Source organism: Maylandia zebra, linkage group LG11 (assembly GCF_041146795.1).
Source record: "Maylandia zebra isolate NMK-2024a linkage group LG11, Mzebra_GT3a, whole genome shotgun sequence".
NCBI lineage: Eukaryota > Metazoa > Chordata > Actinopteri > Cichliformes > Cichlidae > Maylandia > Maylandia zebra.
In genome coordinates this window covers 12,200,662-12,220,506 of record NC_135177.1, presented here as the reverse complement: position 1 = coordinate 12,220,506, position 19,845 = coordinate 12,200,662, and the positions used below count along the sequence as shown (strand labels likewise).

Genomic DNA, 19,845 nt, shown 5'->3' with positions numbered 1-19,845 from the left:
CTGATTTGCAAGACATGCTGTTTGTGTGTGTGTGTGTGTGTGTGTGTGTGTGTGTGTGTGTGTGTGTGTGTGTGTGTGTGTGTGTGTGTGTTGAGCAATTTCTGGACTGCTGGCAGGTCAGTTTATCCACTCACTCTTTTCATGGCATTTGGAATAGCTGCAGAACATTGCTCGGCATTGTCCTGTTACCTTCCCTAGCTTACCTTCCCTAAAGAAGACGTCACCTGGAGGGCAGCATGTATTGCTCCTAAAGCTGTATATATAAGTTAGTATAGTCACACATGTGCATGTTATCCATGTCATGTGCCAAAATGCGCCCCATACCATCAAAAAAATCAGATTGTATTTTAAACCTTGAAAGAGGATTGAAAAGTGACACCATGCAGACTACAGCAGACTTTATTCAAAGAAACCACATCACTCCATGCAGCACAGTCTAGCCAATGAGGAAACACTTGGGTCGGACACCGCCACTGACGTTAGCACAATCATCTGAAATTACAGCAATGCGTGGTGATGCTAGAGCACAGATTTCTAAATCCCCTAAAGGGCAGGTGTAAAGGGTCAGGTCAGGTGCAAAACTATAATGGTTTGGCAGGGGATGTAGTTACATTTGATCATTATGAAAATTTATCTGAGTTCTCCAGGTTTTAAAAATATATAACAGGACAGTAAAGTGTGGCATCCTATATTTCTGGTACATTACAAAGACAAATGCCAAATCAGTGACGCAGAGAAAAAAGTGAGCAAATATTTAATAAATTTGCATAATTTAGGTTTTAAACTTTCATCTTAATATTTTTTTCTGTCTGAGCACAGAAATGTAATGAAATTTAGTTTATTTGAATGTACGAAAAAGTCCCAAAGGAGCATAATTTCACTTTAAGCCCACTGACAGTGACTGAGTGATTGTCTTGTACTGCTGTTGTGGAATACTGGCCAGCTGTCATAAGACACAATATGAATCAATAACATATAATCAGCCCTAATCTGCCATTGTATATTTAAAAAATACTACTTTTGCAAATTAGTTAATAAATAACTTAATCACTAGGATATTATATTAGAAATCTTTAGCCTGACACTTCATGAAGCCCTCCATGTATCACGCATATATTCATTTGGAAGCAGTTTCTGACTGAGCACCTAAAAAAAAATAGTTGCAGACAAACACTGAGTCAGAAATTCACAAAGTGTGCAATACATTCTTTGCTGAACTCAAAAATAATTTAGCCTCAATTCAACCACACAAAACACTGAATTTACCCCCAAACAAGTTTTACACACAGAAGACACAGAAGCGGCATAGACAAGTGCACTGTGACGTGGACAATAACGTGATTAGTGATCCGTGAGAGACAACGTGGAGTCAACAGAGGGAGAAAATGCAGATATAAAATGTTATTTTTGGAAGTCTACATATGTTTTTGTCATAATTAGTAGATACATAAATATACAATAATTTGCGACAATGTAATATTTACCACTGTTAACTCGACTGGATTCTTTGCTGCAGACAGAAGGAGAACTGCCTGTTAGACAAATTACTCCACATTCCCTTTATGACATTTTACATCTGCAAAACTCCATCAAACGTCAGTCACAACTTTGGTTATCATTCAGGGATCGGAGTGGACGACCCCTTTTCCAGCGTTTTTTTTAATGACTGGCCTCCTGCAGAAGCTCAAATGTCAGCTGCGTGATGTGCTGCCATGCTTGCTGGATGTGATGTGACTCAGTAGTGCGTGCACAGATGGCAAAGCGCAGGACAAAGCGGCCTGAGAGCTGGCAAGGCACCAGATGGATCTCTCTGCTCTTGGTGATCCTTTTCAGCAACTCTTGGTTCAGTTCATTGGAGCCCTGAGAGGAGAAAGCAAGGAAGAATTACACCAGCTAGGCTTTGTGTCATGACTACTTAATAATTAGGTGACTGGATTAAAGTAATCACAGTCTTGACAGTCAAATTCCCATAGACAGGGAGCTCTGATATGCATTTTCTAGCTTTTCTAAATAATGCCCTCGGTGTTATTGAACCTTTGAGGTTTCTAGGTGACTTTTTTACTTTTTGTGACCACTGCAGAGATCAGATCATAGAGCTGTACCGTTGGGTGCTGTTACCTTGAGCCTGAAGCAGACCAGTCCCAGGACAACTTCAGCACAGATCTCAAACCTCTTGTCTGCTCGCACCAGACTCTCAAACTCCTTGGCCAGGGCCACTTGCTGTAACAGAGGATGTGAATTATTCATAAATATTTCATGAAATGTAAAAGATTTATTGTACATGCAAATAAAAGTGAAGTTTTTTTAAACCAATAGTTTTTTAAGCATTTGCTTTAAAAAAAATCCTTCACCTGCAAACAATATTAGCTGTAATTGGCATTATTTTCCACTAGATGCCAGTGTGGTTTGTTACGTAGCCTCGTGCTTTAGGATTGGAAGACTTTTTTCTTGTCATTCTTAATTAAAACCTTTCTTTTTTCTTAGAGCATCACTGCTTACTGTGAAGTAAATGCGTTCATCTGATTAAACAAGCATGCAGTGTGATATTTCACATTTTAGAAGAGACAATTCCTGGTGAGCTCAAATCAGACAAGTTCAAAATTTGTACTCAGCACCCATGAAATAGCCTTTATCAAAGTCTGCTCTGAAAATGTCATCTTCCTCATACTGATTTTTCTAAACATGGTACTTATCAAAGATGTTCCTAAAGTACAATTTATCCACTTAAGATCAAAGACTCTGCTGATGCATGCTGAAACGTGCGTCAATGCAGTTATCCCGGTTATATCGTTGAGCTTCCACTCAACTTTTCCAACTGGTAAATAAAGCCAAACCTCTGGCATAAATGGCCAACAATTGGTTGACTGTGATCTTGTTTCTTAAGTCCCAGCAGATAATCCAGTATCACTGTATTTGATTACAAGCTAAACTCCAGTGACCTCACTTCCTGTCCTACTGCTGACTGTATGCCAGGCAGAACTTTTCATACATATTATTCATATTTTGCGGTTTCAGATGGCTGCAGGGATCGATTCTGCTCCTGTCACTTTATTTGAAATGGAGCATAAACACAAAACAGGCTGATTTGATTGACAGAGCAGACTGGAAGAAGAGAGAGCGAGTCAGACAGGGGTCATGCATCAAAAAGAAAAGATGAAAAGAAAAGGCATGTGCAGGGTTGGGAAAGGAAATGTAGTTTTAAATAGAAGATACATGCCAGACATATATGACTGCAGGGCTAATTATGCCGATGAAGAGATAGAAGAGGAGGGAGGGCAATGGCAGGACATTAGTGGTAAGGAGGATTAGGAGCAAAGAGTTCTAGGAAGCAGGAAGGCGAAGGCATTTCCCATAAAGGCATATATGATTTCCTGAAGTGTTTTTTTTTCTTTTGGAAGTGACTGAGATGTAGAGAAGTGGTGTGTGACAGATAAATGGAGGTGAAACAGCAAAGTGAGACTGATACCACTGGCACCACTGTTGGTACAAGGTTAATCTTTTTACTACATGGAGGATAAGAAACGCAGGTTAGCAGGGTTACAAAGCCTGAATTAGCACTAACACACTGCTACTTCTTAAAGTAATTGATCTGTTATTTACATCAGCTCTCACACATTATGGGGAATAATTGTCAGTAATCCCTGCACAGCTAAATGAATGGAATAAGTGAAATCCATCCATGCTCTTCTGCTTTAGGGTCACGGGGGTGCTGCAGCCTATCCCACCTGTCATAGGGTGAGAACCTGGAGAAAAACAACACCGGAGAAAATATGCAAACTCCTGGATTCAGACCCAGAACCTTCCTGCTGTAAGGTGACAGTGCTGACCACAGCACCACTGCACCATCCACATATGAAAGCATATATTTGAATAACCTCAAATTTAATGTGTAACAGGCAAATAAATGATCCTATTACTTCAAATTTTGACCACAAATGCCACAAATTTGAAGAAACCCTTCACATCCCCAGGAACAGGTACATTTGCCGATGCTGAGTGAGAGATCATTTTCCTGCGTGTTTACCTTGCGTATATGAGCTTGCAGACCTTTGAGCCCATACATGCGAAAGACAAACCACATCTTCAGTGAGCGAAATCTCCTTCCCAGTGGGATCTGCCAGTGCTGCAGGCCAGAATTGGATAAGGAGAGAAGTTATTACCACAATGTTCAAATCATGATTATTAATCATGATAATAATTCATCTTACCCGATAATCTGTGACCAGTCCTGTTGATAGAAAAACAGATAATGTTGTCCATTACATGTGCACAGTCTTAATTTTAAATAAAACCCCTTTAAACTACTCGTGTCAGCCAGCCTGCTTCCTGGTTAATAAGAATCGTAAGTGCAGTCAGTGCATTTTGAATCACAGACTAAACGCGTTTTGCACAAACAGAATAGGCGAAAATGGCATTTTATAAGATTATAAGATTTTATAAGATACAAGATCTATATTTTCTGAATGTAAAGCAACACGCCACAGATTACAACTTGCATCGACTTAACAAAGCTCCAACATTAAAACAACCCTTTTAAATTCAAAATGTATCTTCTATAACAGCTGCTTTTTGCTATTATCTTAGCGTACTGTTGATTGTCCAGGTGTTGCTGTCACTGCGCTCAGCGCCTCTATCTCACTAATCACAGGTAGCTCATCTCTGCAGAATAGATGTCTGTGTTAGCCTGGACTAATAACCACTAATTAGATTGAGGAGTCCAGAGTGCATGAGCATACGCTTTTGTAAGGTGCTTCACAGTGGTGGGAGGCACTGCAGCTCTCAGTCTTTCTGTCTGCTTGACAAGTAAATTACAGTGAAAATCTGAGACCATCTGCAGGCTATAGGAGAATTTGCACAGACACACAAAGTAGAAGCAGACAAAATTGTTGTATAGGAAATTCCCTGATTATATCTTTATAGTTTTTGTTTTTATTCAAGTCTCCAAGACAGGACAATAGTTTACCAATGGAATTTGGACAAATACTGTCGACTTCTAAAAGGATATCAGTGAAAACTATAACTACCTGATTCCTGGTTTTCATGTTTCAGGTAAAGTGGTTCCATTTTAAAGGCTCCAATGATGTCTGCTCTCTCCTTCACCCTGTGGACAAAAACTTCTTAATATGGCATTAAGCTCTAAGAAAAATGTCCAAAAATTTAAAACTTGTATATCAAAATTGAGTGTTTTACTTTATTCGTGGGGGTTTGCCACGCAAGATTTTTAGGAAAATTCCACCTCTTTTCAACCAATGAGTTGCAAAGTGAATATATGGTATAGAAATAATATTTAAACACTTTATTAAAACTTAATAAATGACCTTTTGGCTTTAGACCTGTATTTTTAAGGAAATCAGCATATGCTTTATGAAACAGGCTAGTCTGCTCTAGTTTTTGCATAGTTTGGAAATGAGTTATGGTTCATTATCCTGTAGGAGGAAACTGTCTCCAGTTGAGCAGTTTCAGAGTACAGGATGGTACCGTGATGTGATCAATTTCCTTCTGTTATCATATTTTCTCTTTTAATCTTATTAAGTGAATTTCTCAAGCATTTATCCATTTATTTTATTTTGTGTTGTAAAAAAAAAAAAACCCATAACATCTAATATTAATATTTTCATTTGTAACTTCAACATCCTGATAATGCCTGTCGGCCTGTTGTTTTGCTGTTATGATTTAGTGAGACTGAGAATTTAAGACCTGTTAAGTGTCTGTTTTTGAAACATGAGACTCTGATGCACTTGTCCAGTTGCTCTGCTGTGCACCTGAATGTCCCACTTCTCCTTCTATTCTGGTTAGAGGCAGGTCATCAGTTTTATTTAGACATCACTGTCTGGCATCTTAATGTGTTGATATAATTGACAAAATTCATTAGACTATTCATCTGGTGAATAAGTGTTACTAGAATGCTGAAGTGATAGTTACTGAAAAAAACCTCTGTATTTCTACACACCTACACTTAATTATATCCATTTTTATATAATAATAATAATAATAATAATAATAATAATAATAATAATAATAATATTTACCTATATATTCTATACCCAAATGTGAGCCAGCACACTGGACTTCTCTGAAAATGAAGAAATTGATCAAGCATAACATTTGATCACTATTTTTTTTCTTCAGGAATTCTAGTGAATAACTAAAAAAATATATGTATAATGTGATTTCCTATTTTTCATCTATTATTAAAATAGTTCATTTGAAAATTCATGCATAACAACATTATCTATATTGAATAGAAAAAATATAATTGTGATTAAAGTGCTTGTGCATACTGGTAGATTAACCATTACAGAAACAGTGGTAATTACCACTGCTGTTTATTTAGGGGAGCTTTGTGATCGGGTGGTTTGCACATTTGTTTAGCACCAGAAATCCCAAATTTTTTCACCACCATGTAAAATGCTCCTATTAGCCCATACTTGACTTGTTCGTCCTCCAGATAAGCAGTTTACTGTACAGGGTGGGCCATTTATATGGATACACCGTAATAACATTGGAATGGTTGGTGATATTAAAGTCCTGTTTGTGGCACATTAGTATATGTGAGGGGGCAAACTCCTCAAGATGGGTGGTGACCATGGTGCCCATTTAGAAGTCGCCATCTTGGATACAACTTTTGTTTTTTCAATAGGAAGAGGGCCATGTGACACATCAAACTTATTGGTAATGTCACAAGAAAAACAATGGTGTGATTGGTTTCAACATAACTTTATTCTTTCATGAGTTATTTACAAGTTTCTCTTTGTTCATAGCCATTGACATGTCGAAGAGGTTAACACATGAGGAGCGGATCGAAATTGTGTTGATATCTGGTGAACGCAGTAACCGGGTCATTGTAGCAGATTTCAATGCAAGACACCCTACGAGACCACCCATCTCCCATGCTACAGTTAGCAAACTGCTTGCTAAGTTTCGTGAAACTGGTTCAGTGTTGGATTTGCCAAAATGTGGACGCAAGAAAACTGTCACTAATGAAGAAACATCAGTGGCTGTCCTAGCTTCATTCAGCAAGAGCCCACAGCGTAGCACTTGCCGCATGTCACTGGAGAGTGGCATTAGTCGAACATCCCTTCGGCGGATATTAGCTACTCACAAATGGCACCCTTACAAACTCCAGCTACTGCAGCATCTCAACAAGGATGACCCAGATCGGCGCACAGAATTTGCCGAATGGGCAAAACAAAAATTGGAACAAGTTCACGCAGAAGATTTTGTTCAGTGATGAGGCAAACTTTTATGTGAATGGTGAAGTTAACAAACAAAACCACCGCTATTGGTCTGACACTAACCCACATTGGATGGATCCCTCCAAGACTGTTGGAACAACAAAAGTGATGGTTTGGTGTGGTATATGGGGTACAACGACACTGGGTCCATTCTTCATCAATGGTAACCTCAAGGCCACTGGATATTTGAACTTGCTACACGATGTGTTTCCCTCTTTATGCACTGAAGCTGGCACGTTCCCTGAGTTTTTCCAGTAAGATGGTGCACCACCACATTATGGGTGCCAGGTCCGAGCATTCCTAGATGAACAGTTTCCTGGAAAGTGGATTGGTCATCGTGGGCCAGTTGAATGGCCCCAAGGTCTCCCGATCTGACCCCCTTAGACTTTTATCTTTGGGGTCATCTGAAGGCAATTGTCTATGGTGTGAAGATACGAGATGTGCAGCACCTGAAACTACGGATACTGGATGCCTGTGCTTGTCACGATCTGGTACAGGGATTCAACGCAGAGCGGTAAGGTATCTCCAAGGTGTGGTTTATTTACAGTGCAGTGCAATATATGTACAGTGAAGGGATCCAAAAACTCCGGGGGGAATCACAGGGTAACTCGCTCACGTCTTCTCCGCTCACACTCACACACTTTCCCGTAGCAGGGAGGTCGCAGGTCCGGGGGGGGGGGGGAGATCTGAAGCAGACGAGAAGGCAGGTCACCAACAAATCACAAGTCACGGATATGAAGCACAAGAGCTGTGAGAACACTAACGTTAGGGGTACAATCATCCAGCGACGAGAGGATCTGTGTTCCAGCCTCAAATAGTGCTCCCGGTGATGATGGGTGAGTGTTGTCAGGTGTGTGTGTGGGCCAAGGGCGGGAGCCCACAGTGAGCTCCGCCCAGGCAGAGAGGGAGAAAACAGCAACAGCAATTGTAGCCTTGTGGGGCCGACCGGGCAGGCACGGAGACCATGACAGTACCCCCCCCTCAACGGGAGCCTCCCGGTGACCCACCAGGCTTACCTGGATGCCTGCGGTGGAAGTCCCGGAGCATGGCAACATCCAGGACAGCAGCTCGAGGCACCCAGGAGCGTTCCTCTATCCCGTAGCCCTCCCAGTCAACCAGGTACTGAAAACCCCGACCCCGGCGCCGGGAGTCCATGATGCGGGTGATATTGTAGACCAGCTGACCATCCACGAGCCGGGGGGGCGGCGGGGCCCTGGAGGGAGGGCACAACGGGCTGGAGAGCACCGGCTTGACCTGAGACACATGAAAGACATTGTGAATGCGCATGTTGCGCGGCAGCTTGAGGCGGACAGACACAGGGTTCACAATGGCCTCAACGGGAAAAGGGCCAATAAACTGAGGAGACAGCTTCTTCGACTCAGTCCGTAGCGGCACAAAACGGGTAGCCAGCCATACTTGTTGACCGATGGTGTACACGGGGGCCGGTGTCCGGCGACGGTCAGCGAGGGTCTTGTTCCGCTCCTTAGTACGGAGCAGGGCAGCCCGAGTCGTCCGCCAGGCACGACGGCACCCGCGGAGGTGAGCCTGTACAGAAGGAACGGAGTGCTCACCTTCGATGGCCGGGAGCAAAGGTGGTTGATAGCCCAGGGACGCTTCGAAGGGAGACTTGCCCGTGGCGGAGGATGTGTGGCTGTTGTGGGCGTATTCGATCCATGGAAGCTGTTCACTCCAGGTCGATTGGTTGTGCGAAGTGACACAGCGGAGGGCAGCTTCCAGCTCCTGGTTGGCCCGCTCCGATTGCCCGTTACTCTGTGGATGGAAACCGGAAGACAGACTGACCTTGGCCCCCAGTGCGGAGCAGAACTCCCTCCAAACACGGGACGTGAATTGCGGCCCCCTATCCGAGACGATGTCCTCGGGGATCCCGTGAAGACGGAACACATGGGAGGTGAGGAGCCGGGCCGTCTCCAAGGCCGAGGGGAGCTTCGGGAGGGCGACGAAGTGTGCAGCTTTGGAGAAACGATCGATAATGGTAAGTATGGTGGTGTTACCAGCGGAGGGCGGCAGGCCCGTGACAAAGTCCAAAGAAACATGGGACCATGGTCGAGCTGGTGTAGGGAGAGGCTGCAGAAGACCCGGTGGAGGGCGGTTCGAAAGCTTATTCCGGGCGCAGGTCGAACAGGCGGCTACATACTCCTTGGCATCCCTAGTCATAGCAGGCCACCAGAAGTAACGTCGGAGGAACGAGCAGGTGCGGAGGACCCCAGGATGGCATGAAAAGCGGGCGGTGTGAGCCCACTGGAGAACCTGAGAGCGGACGGCTGAAGGAACGAAGAGGCGACCAGGTGGACCAGTGCCAGGATCCGGTTCGGTCTCCAGCGCCTCTTGGATGAGCCCCTCGATCTCCCAGGAGATGGCTCCAATTACGCAGGCGGCCGGGAGGACAGGCTCAGGGTCCGAGTCCTCCCCAGTGATGGAGAATTGCCTGGACAGGGCGTCTGGCTTTACGTTCCGTGTTCCTGGCCTGTAGGTGATAGTGAAGTCAAAACGAGCGAAAAACAGTGCCCACCTGGCTTGCCGGGAATTGAGACGTCTAGCCGAGCGCAGGTACTCCAGATTCTTGTGATCCGTCCAGACGATGAATGGTTGTGCTGCTCCCTCCAACCAATGTCTCCACTCCTCCAGGGCCAGCTTGACGGCCAGAAGCTCCCGGTCCCCGATGTCATAGTTACACTCTGCTGGGGAGAGACGGCGAGAATAAAAGGCACACGGGTGCAGCTTACCGTCCATCTGTTGCGACAGAACTGCCCCAACCCCGGAGTCCGACGCGTCCACTTCCACAACGAACTGCCGTGTAAGGTCCGGTTGCCGGAGTATGGGAGCGGTGGTGAACCTGTCCTTGAGCAGGGCGAAGGCTCGCTGAGCGGCAGAATCCCACTGGAAGGGAACCTTGGGAGAGGTGAGTTTAGTGAGAGGGAGAGCGATTCTGCTGAAATCACGAATGAACCGTCTGTAAAAGTTGGCGAATCCCAAAAAACGTTGCACTTGGCGGCGATCAGGAGGAGTAGGCCATTCCACCACAGCTCGCACTTTCTCCGGATCTGTCCGCAAGTCCCCCTTCTCGATAATGTGGCCCAGAAAACTCACAGACGACACGTGGAAGTCGCACTTCTCCCCCTTCACAAAGAGCCGGTTCTCCAGAAGGCGTAGCAGGACCTGCCGGACATGGACCTTGTGCTCCTTGAGCGTCTTAGAAAAGACCAAGATGTCATCTAAGTACACAAACACACAACGGTTAACAAAATCACGAAGGACATCATTAACCATCGCCTGAAACACCACGGGGGCGTTAGTCAGCCCAAACGGCATCACGAGATACTCAAAGTGGCCCCGATGCGTATTGAACGCGGTCTTCCACTCATCCCCCTCCCTGATGCGCACCAGGTGGTAAGCGTTGCGCAGATCCAGCTTGGTAAAGACGGTCATGCCCTGAAGCAGTTCAAAGGCGGAGAAAAGCAACGGCAAAGGGTATTTGTTCTTAACAGTGATCTGATTAAGGCCCCGAAAGTCAATACACGGCCGCAGCGAACCATCCTTCTTATCCACAAAAAAAAACCCAGCCGCGACAGGGGAAGAGGAGGGGCGAATCAACCCCGCCGCCAGCGACTCCGAGATGTAGCGCTCCATAGCATCCCTCTCTCAGAGGCTGTACAGGCGGCTAGACGGCAGCGGAGCTCCAGGAAGAAGATCGACGGCACAATCGTACGGGCGGTGCGGGGGAAGGGACCGCGCCCGATCCTTACAAAAAACATCCCGCAGATCATGATAAACCCGCGGAACCATCGAGAGGTCCGGGGCGTCCGACGGCGAGGCCGTGGGTGGGAGCGAAACGGGGGAAGCCGCAGCCCGGAGGCAGTTCATATGGCAGGCCACACTCCAACCTAGTACAGCACCCTTCTCCCAGTCGATATGCGGGTTGTGGAGGACAAGCCAGGGGTGACCCAGAACCAGCGGAGTGAGAGGAGCCTTAAACGAAAAAAAACAAATCCTTTCTGTGTGATTGCCAGAGAGAGATAATGAAAGGAATTCAGAAACATGAGTGATGTCAGGCAGGCGCTGGCCCGACAGTGCGTGAACGCGGAGGGGGCGTGACAGAGGCTCCAAGGCGATGTTCAGTTTGGCGGCGAGTGAGGTGTCAATAAAGTTCTGCTCAGCCCCAGAGTCAATGAGAACGGAGAGAGAATGAGAAACAGTCCGAACACGCAGAGTAGCTGGTAAAAGAAGTCTGGGGAGAGGGCTTTCACTCGACAGATCGCCCACCAGCACCCTCACGATCACTGGTGAGCGCGCCCTTTTGCCAGCGTTGGGCAGGAGGAGACAGAGTGGCCTTTACGGCTGCAGTAAACGCACTCACCGGAGGCAAGGCGGCGCTGGCGCTCCGCGGGCGACAGCCGCGAGCGCCCAAGCTGCATGGGCTCTTCCCCATCCCCGGCGTCGGCGTCACACAACCCATGGGCCGCAGTAGGGGTCCCACAAAAGTCCAGCGGGGCATGCCCCGAACGCGCGCGTGCGCTCCGATGTGCGCGCACCTGATCGTCCACCCGCATACACAAAACCAAAAGCGCATCCAGGGAGGAAGGTAGTTCTCGGAGCATAAGTTCATTCCTTATTTCCTCATTAATATTAGTGAGCAATGCACTTTTAAGGGCCTCTTCCCCCCATTTCGCCTGTTCAGCCAAGGTAGAAAAGTCAATAGAAAAATCAGCCATGCTGCGTTTACCTTGTTTAAGCGCAAGCAAGCGCTGGCCGGCGGTGGCAGTTGTGGCTTTCCTGTCAAACACACCTTTAAACTTAGTCAGAAAGTCAGAAAAGGTGATGTCCGGCTCCGCCTGAAGCGCAGCTTGAGCCCAGGTTAGAGCACGGTCCTGGAGTAACTGGACGATATAAGCGATTTTAGCACCATCAGTAGAAAAGGCTTGCGGTTGCTGGCGAAACTGAAGGGTACACTGAGTGAGAAAACCAGCACATTTATCAATCTCTCCCGTGAAAGCCCTGGGAGTAGGGAGGAATCTGTCAACGTGAACAGGTGAGGGAACAGGTGGCGCGACACTTACAGCTGGAACTGGCGCCTCCAACGGAGGAGCGGCGACCAGAGGAGCGGCCGGTAGCGGTGTTAGCTGAGCCACGGCCTGTGTGAGGTTCGCGAGCTCTGCTCGAAGGTGAATGAACATCTGCTCGTGGCGTGCCAGCATCGCGGCCAAAGTGGCGAGGGTGGGAGTCGAGACCGCTGGGTCTGCTGAATCCATTTCCGTGGCTGGATGATTCTGTCACGATCTGGTACAGGGATTCAACGCAGAGCGGTAAGGTATCTCCAAGGTGTGGTTTATTTACAGTGCAGTGCAATATATGTACAGTGAAGGGATCCAAAAACTCCGGGGGGAATCACAGGGTAACTCGCTCACGTCTTCTCCGCTCACACTCACACACTTTCCCGTAGCAGGGAGGTCGCAGGTCCGGGGGGGGGGGGGGGGGGGGGGGGGGGGGGGGAGATCTGAAGCAGACGAGAAGGCAGGTCACCAACAAATCACAAGTCACGGATATGAAGCACAAGAGCTGTGAGAACACTAACGTTAGGGGTACAATCATCCAGCGACGAGAGGATCTGTGTTCCAGCCTCAAATAGTGCTCCCGGTGATGATGGGTGAGTGTTGTCAGGTGTGTGTGTGGGCCAAGGGCGGGAGCCCACAGTGAGCTCCGCCCAGGCAGAGAGGGAGAAAACAGCAACAGCAATTGTAGCCTTGTGGGGCCGACCGGGCAGGCACGGAGACCATGACAGTGCTGGCATTTCTCCTGCGGTGTTGCTATCAGTGTGTGAAGAGTGGGAGAAGAGGGTTGCATTGACAATCCAACACAATGGGCAGCACATTGAACACATTTTATAAGTGGTCATAAACTTGTAAGAAAGAATAAAGTTATGTTGAAACCAAGCACACCATTGTTTTTCTTGTGACATTACCAATAAGTTTGATGTGTCACATGGCCCTCTTCCTATTGAAAAAACAAAAGTTGTATCCAAGATGGCCGACTTCTAAATGGGCACCATGGTCACCACCCATCTTGAGGAGTTTGCCCCCTCACATATACTAATGTGCCACAAACAGGACTTTAATATCACAAACCATTCAATTTTATTACGGTGTATCCATTAGACCCCATTTCTACAAAACTGCTCAAAGACGTCCTGCCATTAATTAATGCTTCAATCTTAGATATGATCAACCTATCTCTAATAATCGGCTATGTACCACAGGCCTTCAAGGTGGCTGTAGTTAAACCTTTACTCAAAAAGCCATCTCTAGACCCAGCTATCATAGCTAATTATAGGCCAATCTCCAACCTTCCTTTCATATCAAAAATCCTTGAAAGAGTAGTTGTCAAAACAGCTAACAGATCATCTGTGGAGGAATGGCTTATTAGAAGAGCTTCAGTCAGGTTTCAGAGCTCATCAAGATTAGGCTTAAAACTTTCCTTTTTGCTAAAGCATATAGTTAGGGCTGGACCAGGTGACCCTGAATCCTCCCTTAGTTATGCTGCAATAGACGTAGGCTGCCGGGGGATTCCCATGACGCATTGAGTTTTTCCTTTCCATTCACCTTTCTCACTCACTATGTGTTAATAGACCTCTCTACATTGAATCATATCTGTTATTAACCTCTGTCTCTCTTCTACAGCGCGTCTTTATCCTGTTTTCCTTCTCCCACCCCAACCGGTCGCAGCAGATGGCCCCGCCCCTCCCTGAGCCTGGTTCTGCCGGAGGTTTCTTCCTGTTAAAAGGGAGTTTTTCCTTCCCACTGTCGCCAAAGCGCTTGCTCATAGGGGGTCATATGATTGTTGGGCTTTTCTCTGTATCTACTGTACAATATAAAGTGCCTTGAGGTGACCTTTGTTGTGATTTGGCGCTATATAAATAAAATTGAATTGAATTGAATTAAATGGCCCACCCTGTACATTTACCCCTGAGACCACTTTTAAGATAAGATAAGATAAGATAACCTTTATTAGTCCCACACGTGGGAAATTTGTTTTGTCACAGCAGGAAGTGGACAGTGCAAAAGTTATGAGGCAAAAATTAGAATACAATAAGAATAAATACAGTGCACAACTGTACAAAATAGAATAAAATAAAATACTATATACAGTAGAATAAAATAAAATAAATATACAATAAGATAAAAATAGAATACAAATACAAATACTATATACAACTGAGTAAAAATACAACGATGACAGAAAGGATTATTGCACTTAGTATTATTGCATATGTATGGATGTGTGTGCTTGATCAGTTAAAGTCTTTATTATGGAGTCTGACAGCAGTGGGGAGGAAAGACCTGCGAAACCTCTCCGTCCCACACCGTGGGTGCCGCAGTCTCCCACTGAAGGAGCTGCTCAGTGCTGTCACAGTCTGCTGCATGGGGTGGGAGATGTTGTCCAACAGGGATGACAGCTTAGCCGCCGTTCTCCTGTCACTCACCACCTCCACTGGGTCCAGAGGGCATCCTAGAACAGAGCTGGCCCTTCGGATCACCCTGTTCAGTCTCTTCCTGTCACCAGCAGAGATGCTGCTGCCCCAGCAGACCACGCCATAAAAGATAGCAGAAGCCACAACAGAGTCATAGAAGGTCTTCAGGAGTGGGCCCTCCACTCCAAACGACCTGAGTCTCCGCAGCAGGTACAGCCTGCTCTGCCCTTTCCTGTAGAGGGCATCTGAGTTATGAGTCCAGTCCAGTCTATTGTTCAGATGAACACCAAGGTACCTGTAGCTGTCCACAGCCTCAATGTCCATACCTTGGATGTTCAGTGGTTGCAGTGGAGAATGCTTGTGCCTGCGGAAGTCTACCACCAGTTCCTTGGTTTTACTGGCGTTGATCTGGAGGTAGTTCAGCTGGCACCAGTCCACAAAGTCTTGGGTCAGACCTCTGTACTCCTTGTCGTCCCCATCAGTGATGAGGCCGACTATTGCAGAGTCATCAGAGAACTTCTGCAGGAAGCACTGGGTGGAATTGTGGGAGAAGTCTGCAGTGTAGATGGTGAAGAGGAACGGAGCCAGAACCGTTCCCTGTGGGGCCCCCGTACTGCAGACGACCCTGTCCGACACACAGCCCTGAGTCCTCACATACTGTGGTCGGTCGGTGAGGTAGTCCAGGATCCAGGTAGTGAGGTGATGGTCCACTCCAGAGTTCACCAGCTTGTCCTTTAGAACCGAGGGAAGAATAGTGTTGAAGGCACTGGAGAAATCAAAGAACATGATTCTCACAGTGCTTCCAGCGGTCTCCAGGTGAGCGAGGGAACGATGTAGGAGGTGAATGACGGCATCATCCGCTCCAATGCCAGGCTGGTAGGCAAACTGAAGTGGGTCCAGTGATGAGCTTATTAGGTGCCGAAGCTGAGCCAGGACCAACCGCTCCAGGGTCTTCATCAGGTGGGATGTCAGAGCCACCGGCCTGTAGCTGTTGAGGTCCTTGGGGCGTGAAGTCTTTGGCACTGGTACAACATATACCTTCTTTTTACATTTTCTGAGGGGTTTTTAAACAGGAACTGTTCCTGTTTTCTTACAGCAACCTCGTATGCACTCTTTTTTAGTGTTGCCATGTTAATCTGAGACAGCCTTATTATGCTAAGAATATAAGTTGAATTCCTGTGTTTTTAAAATAGTTCTAAACCTTCTACTCTTTTTAATAATTTCCATGATTATATAAATATGAGATTTTTGATGTGCCCTCAGGCATTTAAACCCTACACAGGACACCTTTTTTGAATAAGGTTCAATGATTTTAAAGAACAGTATCAGACAACTAAAACATTAGGCTGTCTTATTGGTTATATTGTTATATTGTCAACAGTAAGAGAGTACGAGACAGGCAATGGAAAATGTTTTTTAAGATCCTCTTCCTCTAACCACATGTTGAGTTTCTAACTTTTTCCATCTTGTGAAACACATGTCTTGTTTTGTGGATGCTGACAGAAGAGGCAGGTGGAAGGCGTGAGTCTATTTTTACTGTGCAAATGACTGAGGTGTAGATGGATATCAGTAGTCATTGTTACTTCATGGGAGCATGTGTGAGGTGAACTTGAAAAGAAATTCTGGAACAAAACAAAACAGTACTGGATACTATAAATGGTGTGTGTAATGCTCCCTTTTTTAAATAATACTTATTTAACTATTGCTGCTGTCATATCTGGTGTGTGTTAGACATCTTACCACATCGCGGAGCAGTCAAAGTTGACTAAAAGCCACTTGTGTGGGTTGAAGTTGAAAGAGTCTGCAAACTAAAATAAAAACCAAAAAGTTAGCCACAGTGCTAAATCTTGAACAAAGTGATCGGAGACCAAATAATCCTGTAAAAAAAATATTTTTTTTGTACATGCTTTGTACATGCTTATTTAGTCTTACTAGTGCCAAGAAAATCCTATCACCAACATTATTATCTAGACAGAAGGTGTCACAGTGTATCTGAAATGCAAAAGAGGAAGATCCAGCCATCAAGCTCACAGAATACACTGGAAATAACCCTTTCCTGACAGGGTTCATTCAAAGAGAGACAAACCAGTCTTAATCTGCTCTCATCTTTTTGTTGGCTATCTTCTGTAATATCCTTTTCCCTACCTCCACAAATGCAATAAGACAGCGCAGAGAGACAATGTGATATAAACCCCTGTCTGACAGTTGCCATGCTGACTGATTCAAAGTGGGGGGTGGTTGCTTCCTCGTCCCCGTCATTCATATCCTAGCAACCATCACTTCAGCAGGGCTGCTCTCTCATCCAAAAAGGACCGGGCTTCCTCTTCATGCCCTCATCCAGTCATTTTCACTGACCTCATAATGCTTCAAAGTTATGCAGTAGAACTACGGTGCTATAAATGAAATCCAACTATTGTTACATGTGGCTTAAATACATTTTTTTTTTGTCAGTGACGTTTAAATAATATTAGAAATTCTAAAATGATGTGTTACAGGTACAAACCCAAAATCAGCACTGGCAACAGCCACACTAAAAGAGAGGATGGAACAACAGCTGTTCCTTTTACAGTTAAGTCTGTTTTCTCTGTGTCTCCACCAACGTTGTTTGAACTTGTGTGTCTAATAAACAGTGATATATAAAGGTCTAACGCTGCCTCAGGAAATTACTCTGTCCTTATCTCTGCGTCTCTGCACAGCTTGGGGAGCAACAGCTGCCTCGGCAGCCTCAAAAGGCAGATTGATGCTCAGCGGTTTATGCTGATTGTTCGGTCTAACACTCAGCCCTTCACGCTTCCTCCTTGACATTAACGTTATGCCCTTTTCAGACAGTATACGGTTAGTGTTTGCTTTCATAGATGCAACGGCCGATACTACATGTGCAATCTGGCAGGATAGGTTTAGCACCGCCTAAATTTCTGACCACAATTAAACCACATTAATCACACGGAACCACATTAGTCACTGTACCGGCAATGATTAGAGTTAAAATTGTGCTGTGCCACTTTTGTGTTGGAGGTTCTTGTAGCAATCGTGATTGTAGAACCTTCATGAAGGACTAAAACATTGCGGCTAAGATTAGTCAGGGTCTTAGTGCACTACATGAACATGACAACTTGTACGTTTTACTCACCTCAACACCGTTCAACAAAGGTCTAAATTCTGGACAGATGAATGCACTCCCAGCATACGCCGCATCAATGTGCATCCACATATTTTCCTCATTACCTGAACAAGAAAAGGAGACATTATAAATGTTTGTAAGACAGTTTGTCAGTATAGATAACTACTATCAAATATTCTGGACCATCATAAAAATGAACTGAGATTATTCAGAAAACTGACTTTTTTGTTCTTTCTCAGCAAATTCATGGAGTGCATTTGGCATTTCTCTTCCTGGTCTTATTAAATCAAAGTCACTCTCAATGTGCTTGTTAGGATTTATTTGTGTGCTACAAAACAGAAAAAAACGAGTGTGTGCGGCAGCGACTTGTTGACTCACATAAGGGTCCCAGCTCAGTGAGGTGATCAAAAGCACAGGAGGGAGTGGTGCCCAGCGTCGCACAGAACTGAAACATACAAATATTGGACACACCAAAGTGCCGTGTTTCCTGTGTTTCCAATTTGACTGTCACAACTGTAACAGCTGCTGTAAGACATTGCTTTTATATCAATTTCTAAAACATAGATTAAAGATAGGTTATCACTCCTGACACAGCGATGATTCAGAGCTGCTGCCTTTTCTTTAATATTCACTGATAGTGATCTGTAGGTCCAGATGAGCCAGGGATTATTGTCCTTAACCGGATAGACATACATTATATTTAACAGAAACAATGTTATCCTTCAGCAGAAGCCTCAGGGTGCATACAGCTGCATCACAGGCTAATTGTATCATTGTGGCTAACAGCTGACAGACGTGTTGCTCAACTGCTTGTAAGCTTTAGTAGCGAAAGCAAAGCAATGACAAATGAGAATTTAATTCCAAACTGTTAAAATCTATATTTTTTGGTTGCCGTATGTGTCTTTCTGTGTGATAGTTAAGTAAATGCATGGGGAGTTTTGTCTTTTCCTACATAGAAAGGGATGAGTCCAGCTGCTTTGTCCTCCTCCACCATCTTCTTAAGCATTTCCCTTCTGACAGCATAACGGTTATCTGTGGGCACCTTCCTCATCATGACTGCTCCAATCAGAGCAGCACGCTCCACTGAAGAATGGGCCTTAGGACAAAAGAGATCCAGCTCAAGTGAGAACAACAATTCAATCAAGTTCTTGGAACACCTGCTCCTTTAAGTAGCTGCATAAAGCTGCCATGCAAACAGCTAAGTTCAGCTTTATGGATACTAAATCATTTTATCTGATTATTATGCAGGCAAAAGGTCAGAGAGCACACGTCAAGTCTCACAGCAATCAATTGCAGACAATCAGCTTATTAAAACAAAGTGTTCAAACAACAAAGTACTATGAACTGTACAGTATGAAGTCAAGTATCACTGTTGTGATGTAGTTTTATGCCATTTGATTCATGCTGTAAAATTTAAGTAACACAAACTAAAGATGAAGATTTCTTTCCTGTGCTTAATTTGTTTTTGGCTAACAGTGCACAATACTAAACGGCACAAATCAATCAATTTTGAATTACCTGCAGGAGATTATCACTAAACATAACTATTCACTGTGAAAAAGGCATATGTTGGATGGATTTGTTGCTCCTGAACAGGCAGTAGACAAAAATCGCCGATCTCCCTGTAAAGGTCGGTGTGGCCCTCGGGCGACTCCCTAACACAATCACAAAGTCAGCCTGGTATTAAACCTGATCCGAGCGCGCTACTGCCTGGCTGACCCTCTGTCTTCCTAAATTGCTGTTACTGACGTAACCGCTGCCGTCACATGGACTGCCGTTTAACTGAGTCTACTTAAAGAAAATCTGTGTTTGTAATGCATTTCATTTATCTTTATGTCACAGTTGCGTAACTTAAAACTATATACCTGCAGATATATTAAGCTGTTTTGAAATATAGCAAAGCTAATAACTTGCATGTGAACTTTAGATGAATGTAAACACTGTGACTATGGTTCTTCACAGTTGTAATAATAAACAAGTAAATGTTAAAGTGATGGAAAAAAAAC

General features: G+C 45.0%; 1 protein-coding gene across 3 annotated transcripts in view; it reads right to left on the bottom strand.

Moving 5' to 3' along the window:
- Positions 1-383: 383 nt before the first annotated feature.
- ddc (dopa decarboxylase) overlaps positions 384-19,845 on the bottom strand; it is a 33,432-nt gene continuing 13,970 nt past the window's right edge. For all 3 annotated transcript variants that reach the window (XM_004568052.2, XM_004568051.2, XM_076889793.1), the window contains exons 6-14: positions 18,792-18,935; positions 18,218-18,284; positions 17,849-17,943; positions 16,459-16,526; positions 5,025-5,101; positions 4,209-4,228; positions 4,025-4,123; positions 2,119-2,220; positions 384-1,860 (exon numbers count right to left, since the gene is read on the bottom strand). In XM_004568052.2, the coding sequence (XP_004568109.1) occupies positions 1,660-1,860; positions 2,119-2,220; positions 4,025-4,123; positions 4,209-4,228; positions 5,025-5,101; positions 16,459-16,526; positions 17,849-17,943; positions 18,218-18,284; positions 18,792-18,935 (873 nt within the window). In that variant the 3' untranslated portion in view covers positions 384-1,659. The remainder of the gene's footprint in view (positions 1,861-2,118; positions 2,221-4,024; positions 4,124-4,208; positions 4,229-5,024; positions 5,102-16,458; positions 16,527-17,848; positions 17,944-18,217; positions 18,285-18,791; positions 18,936-19,845) is intronic.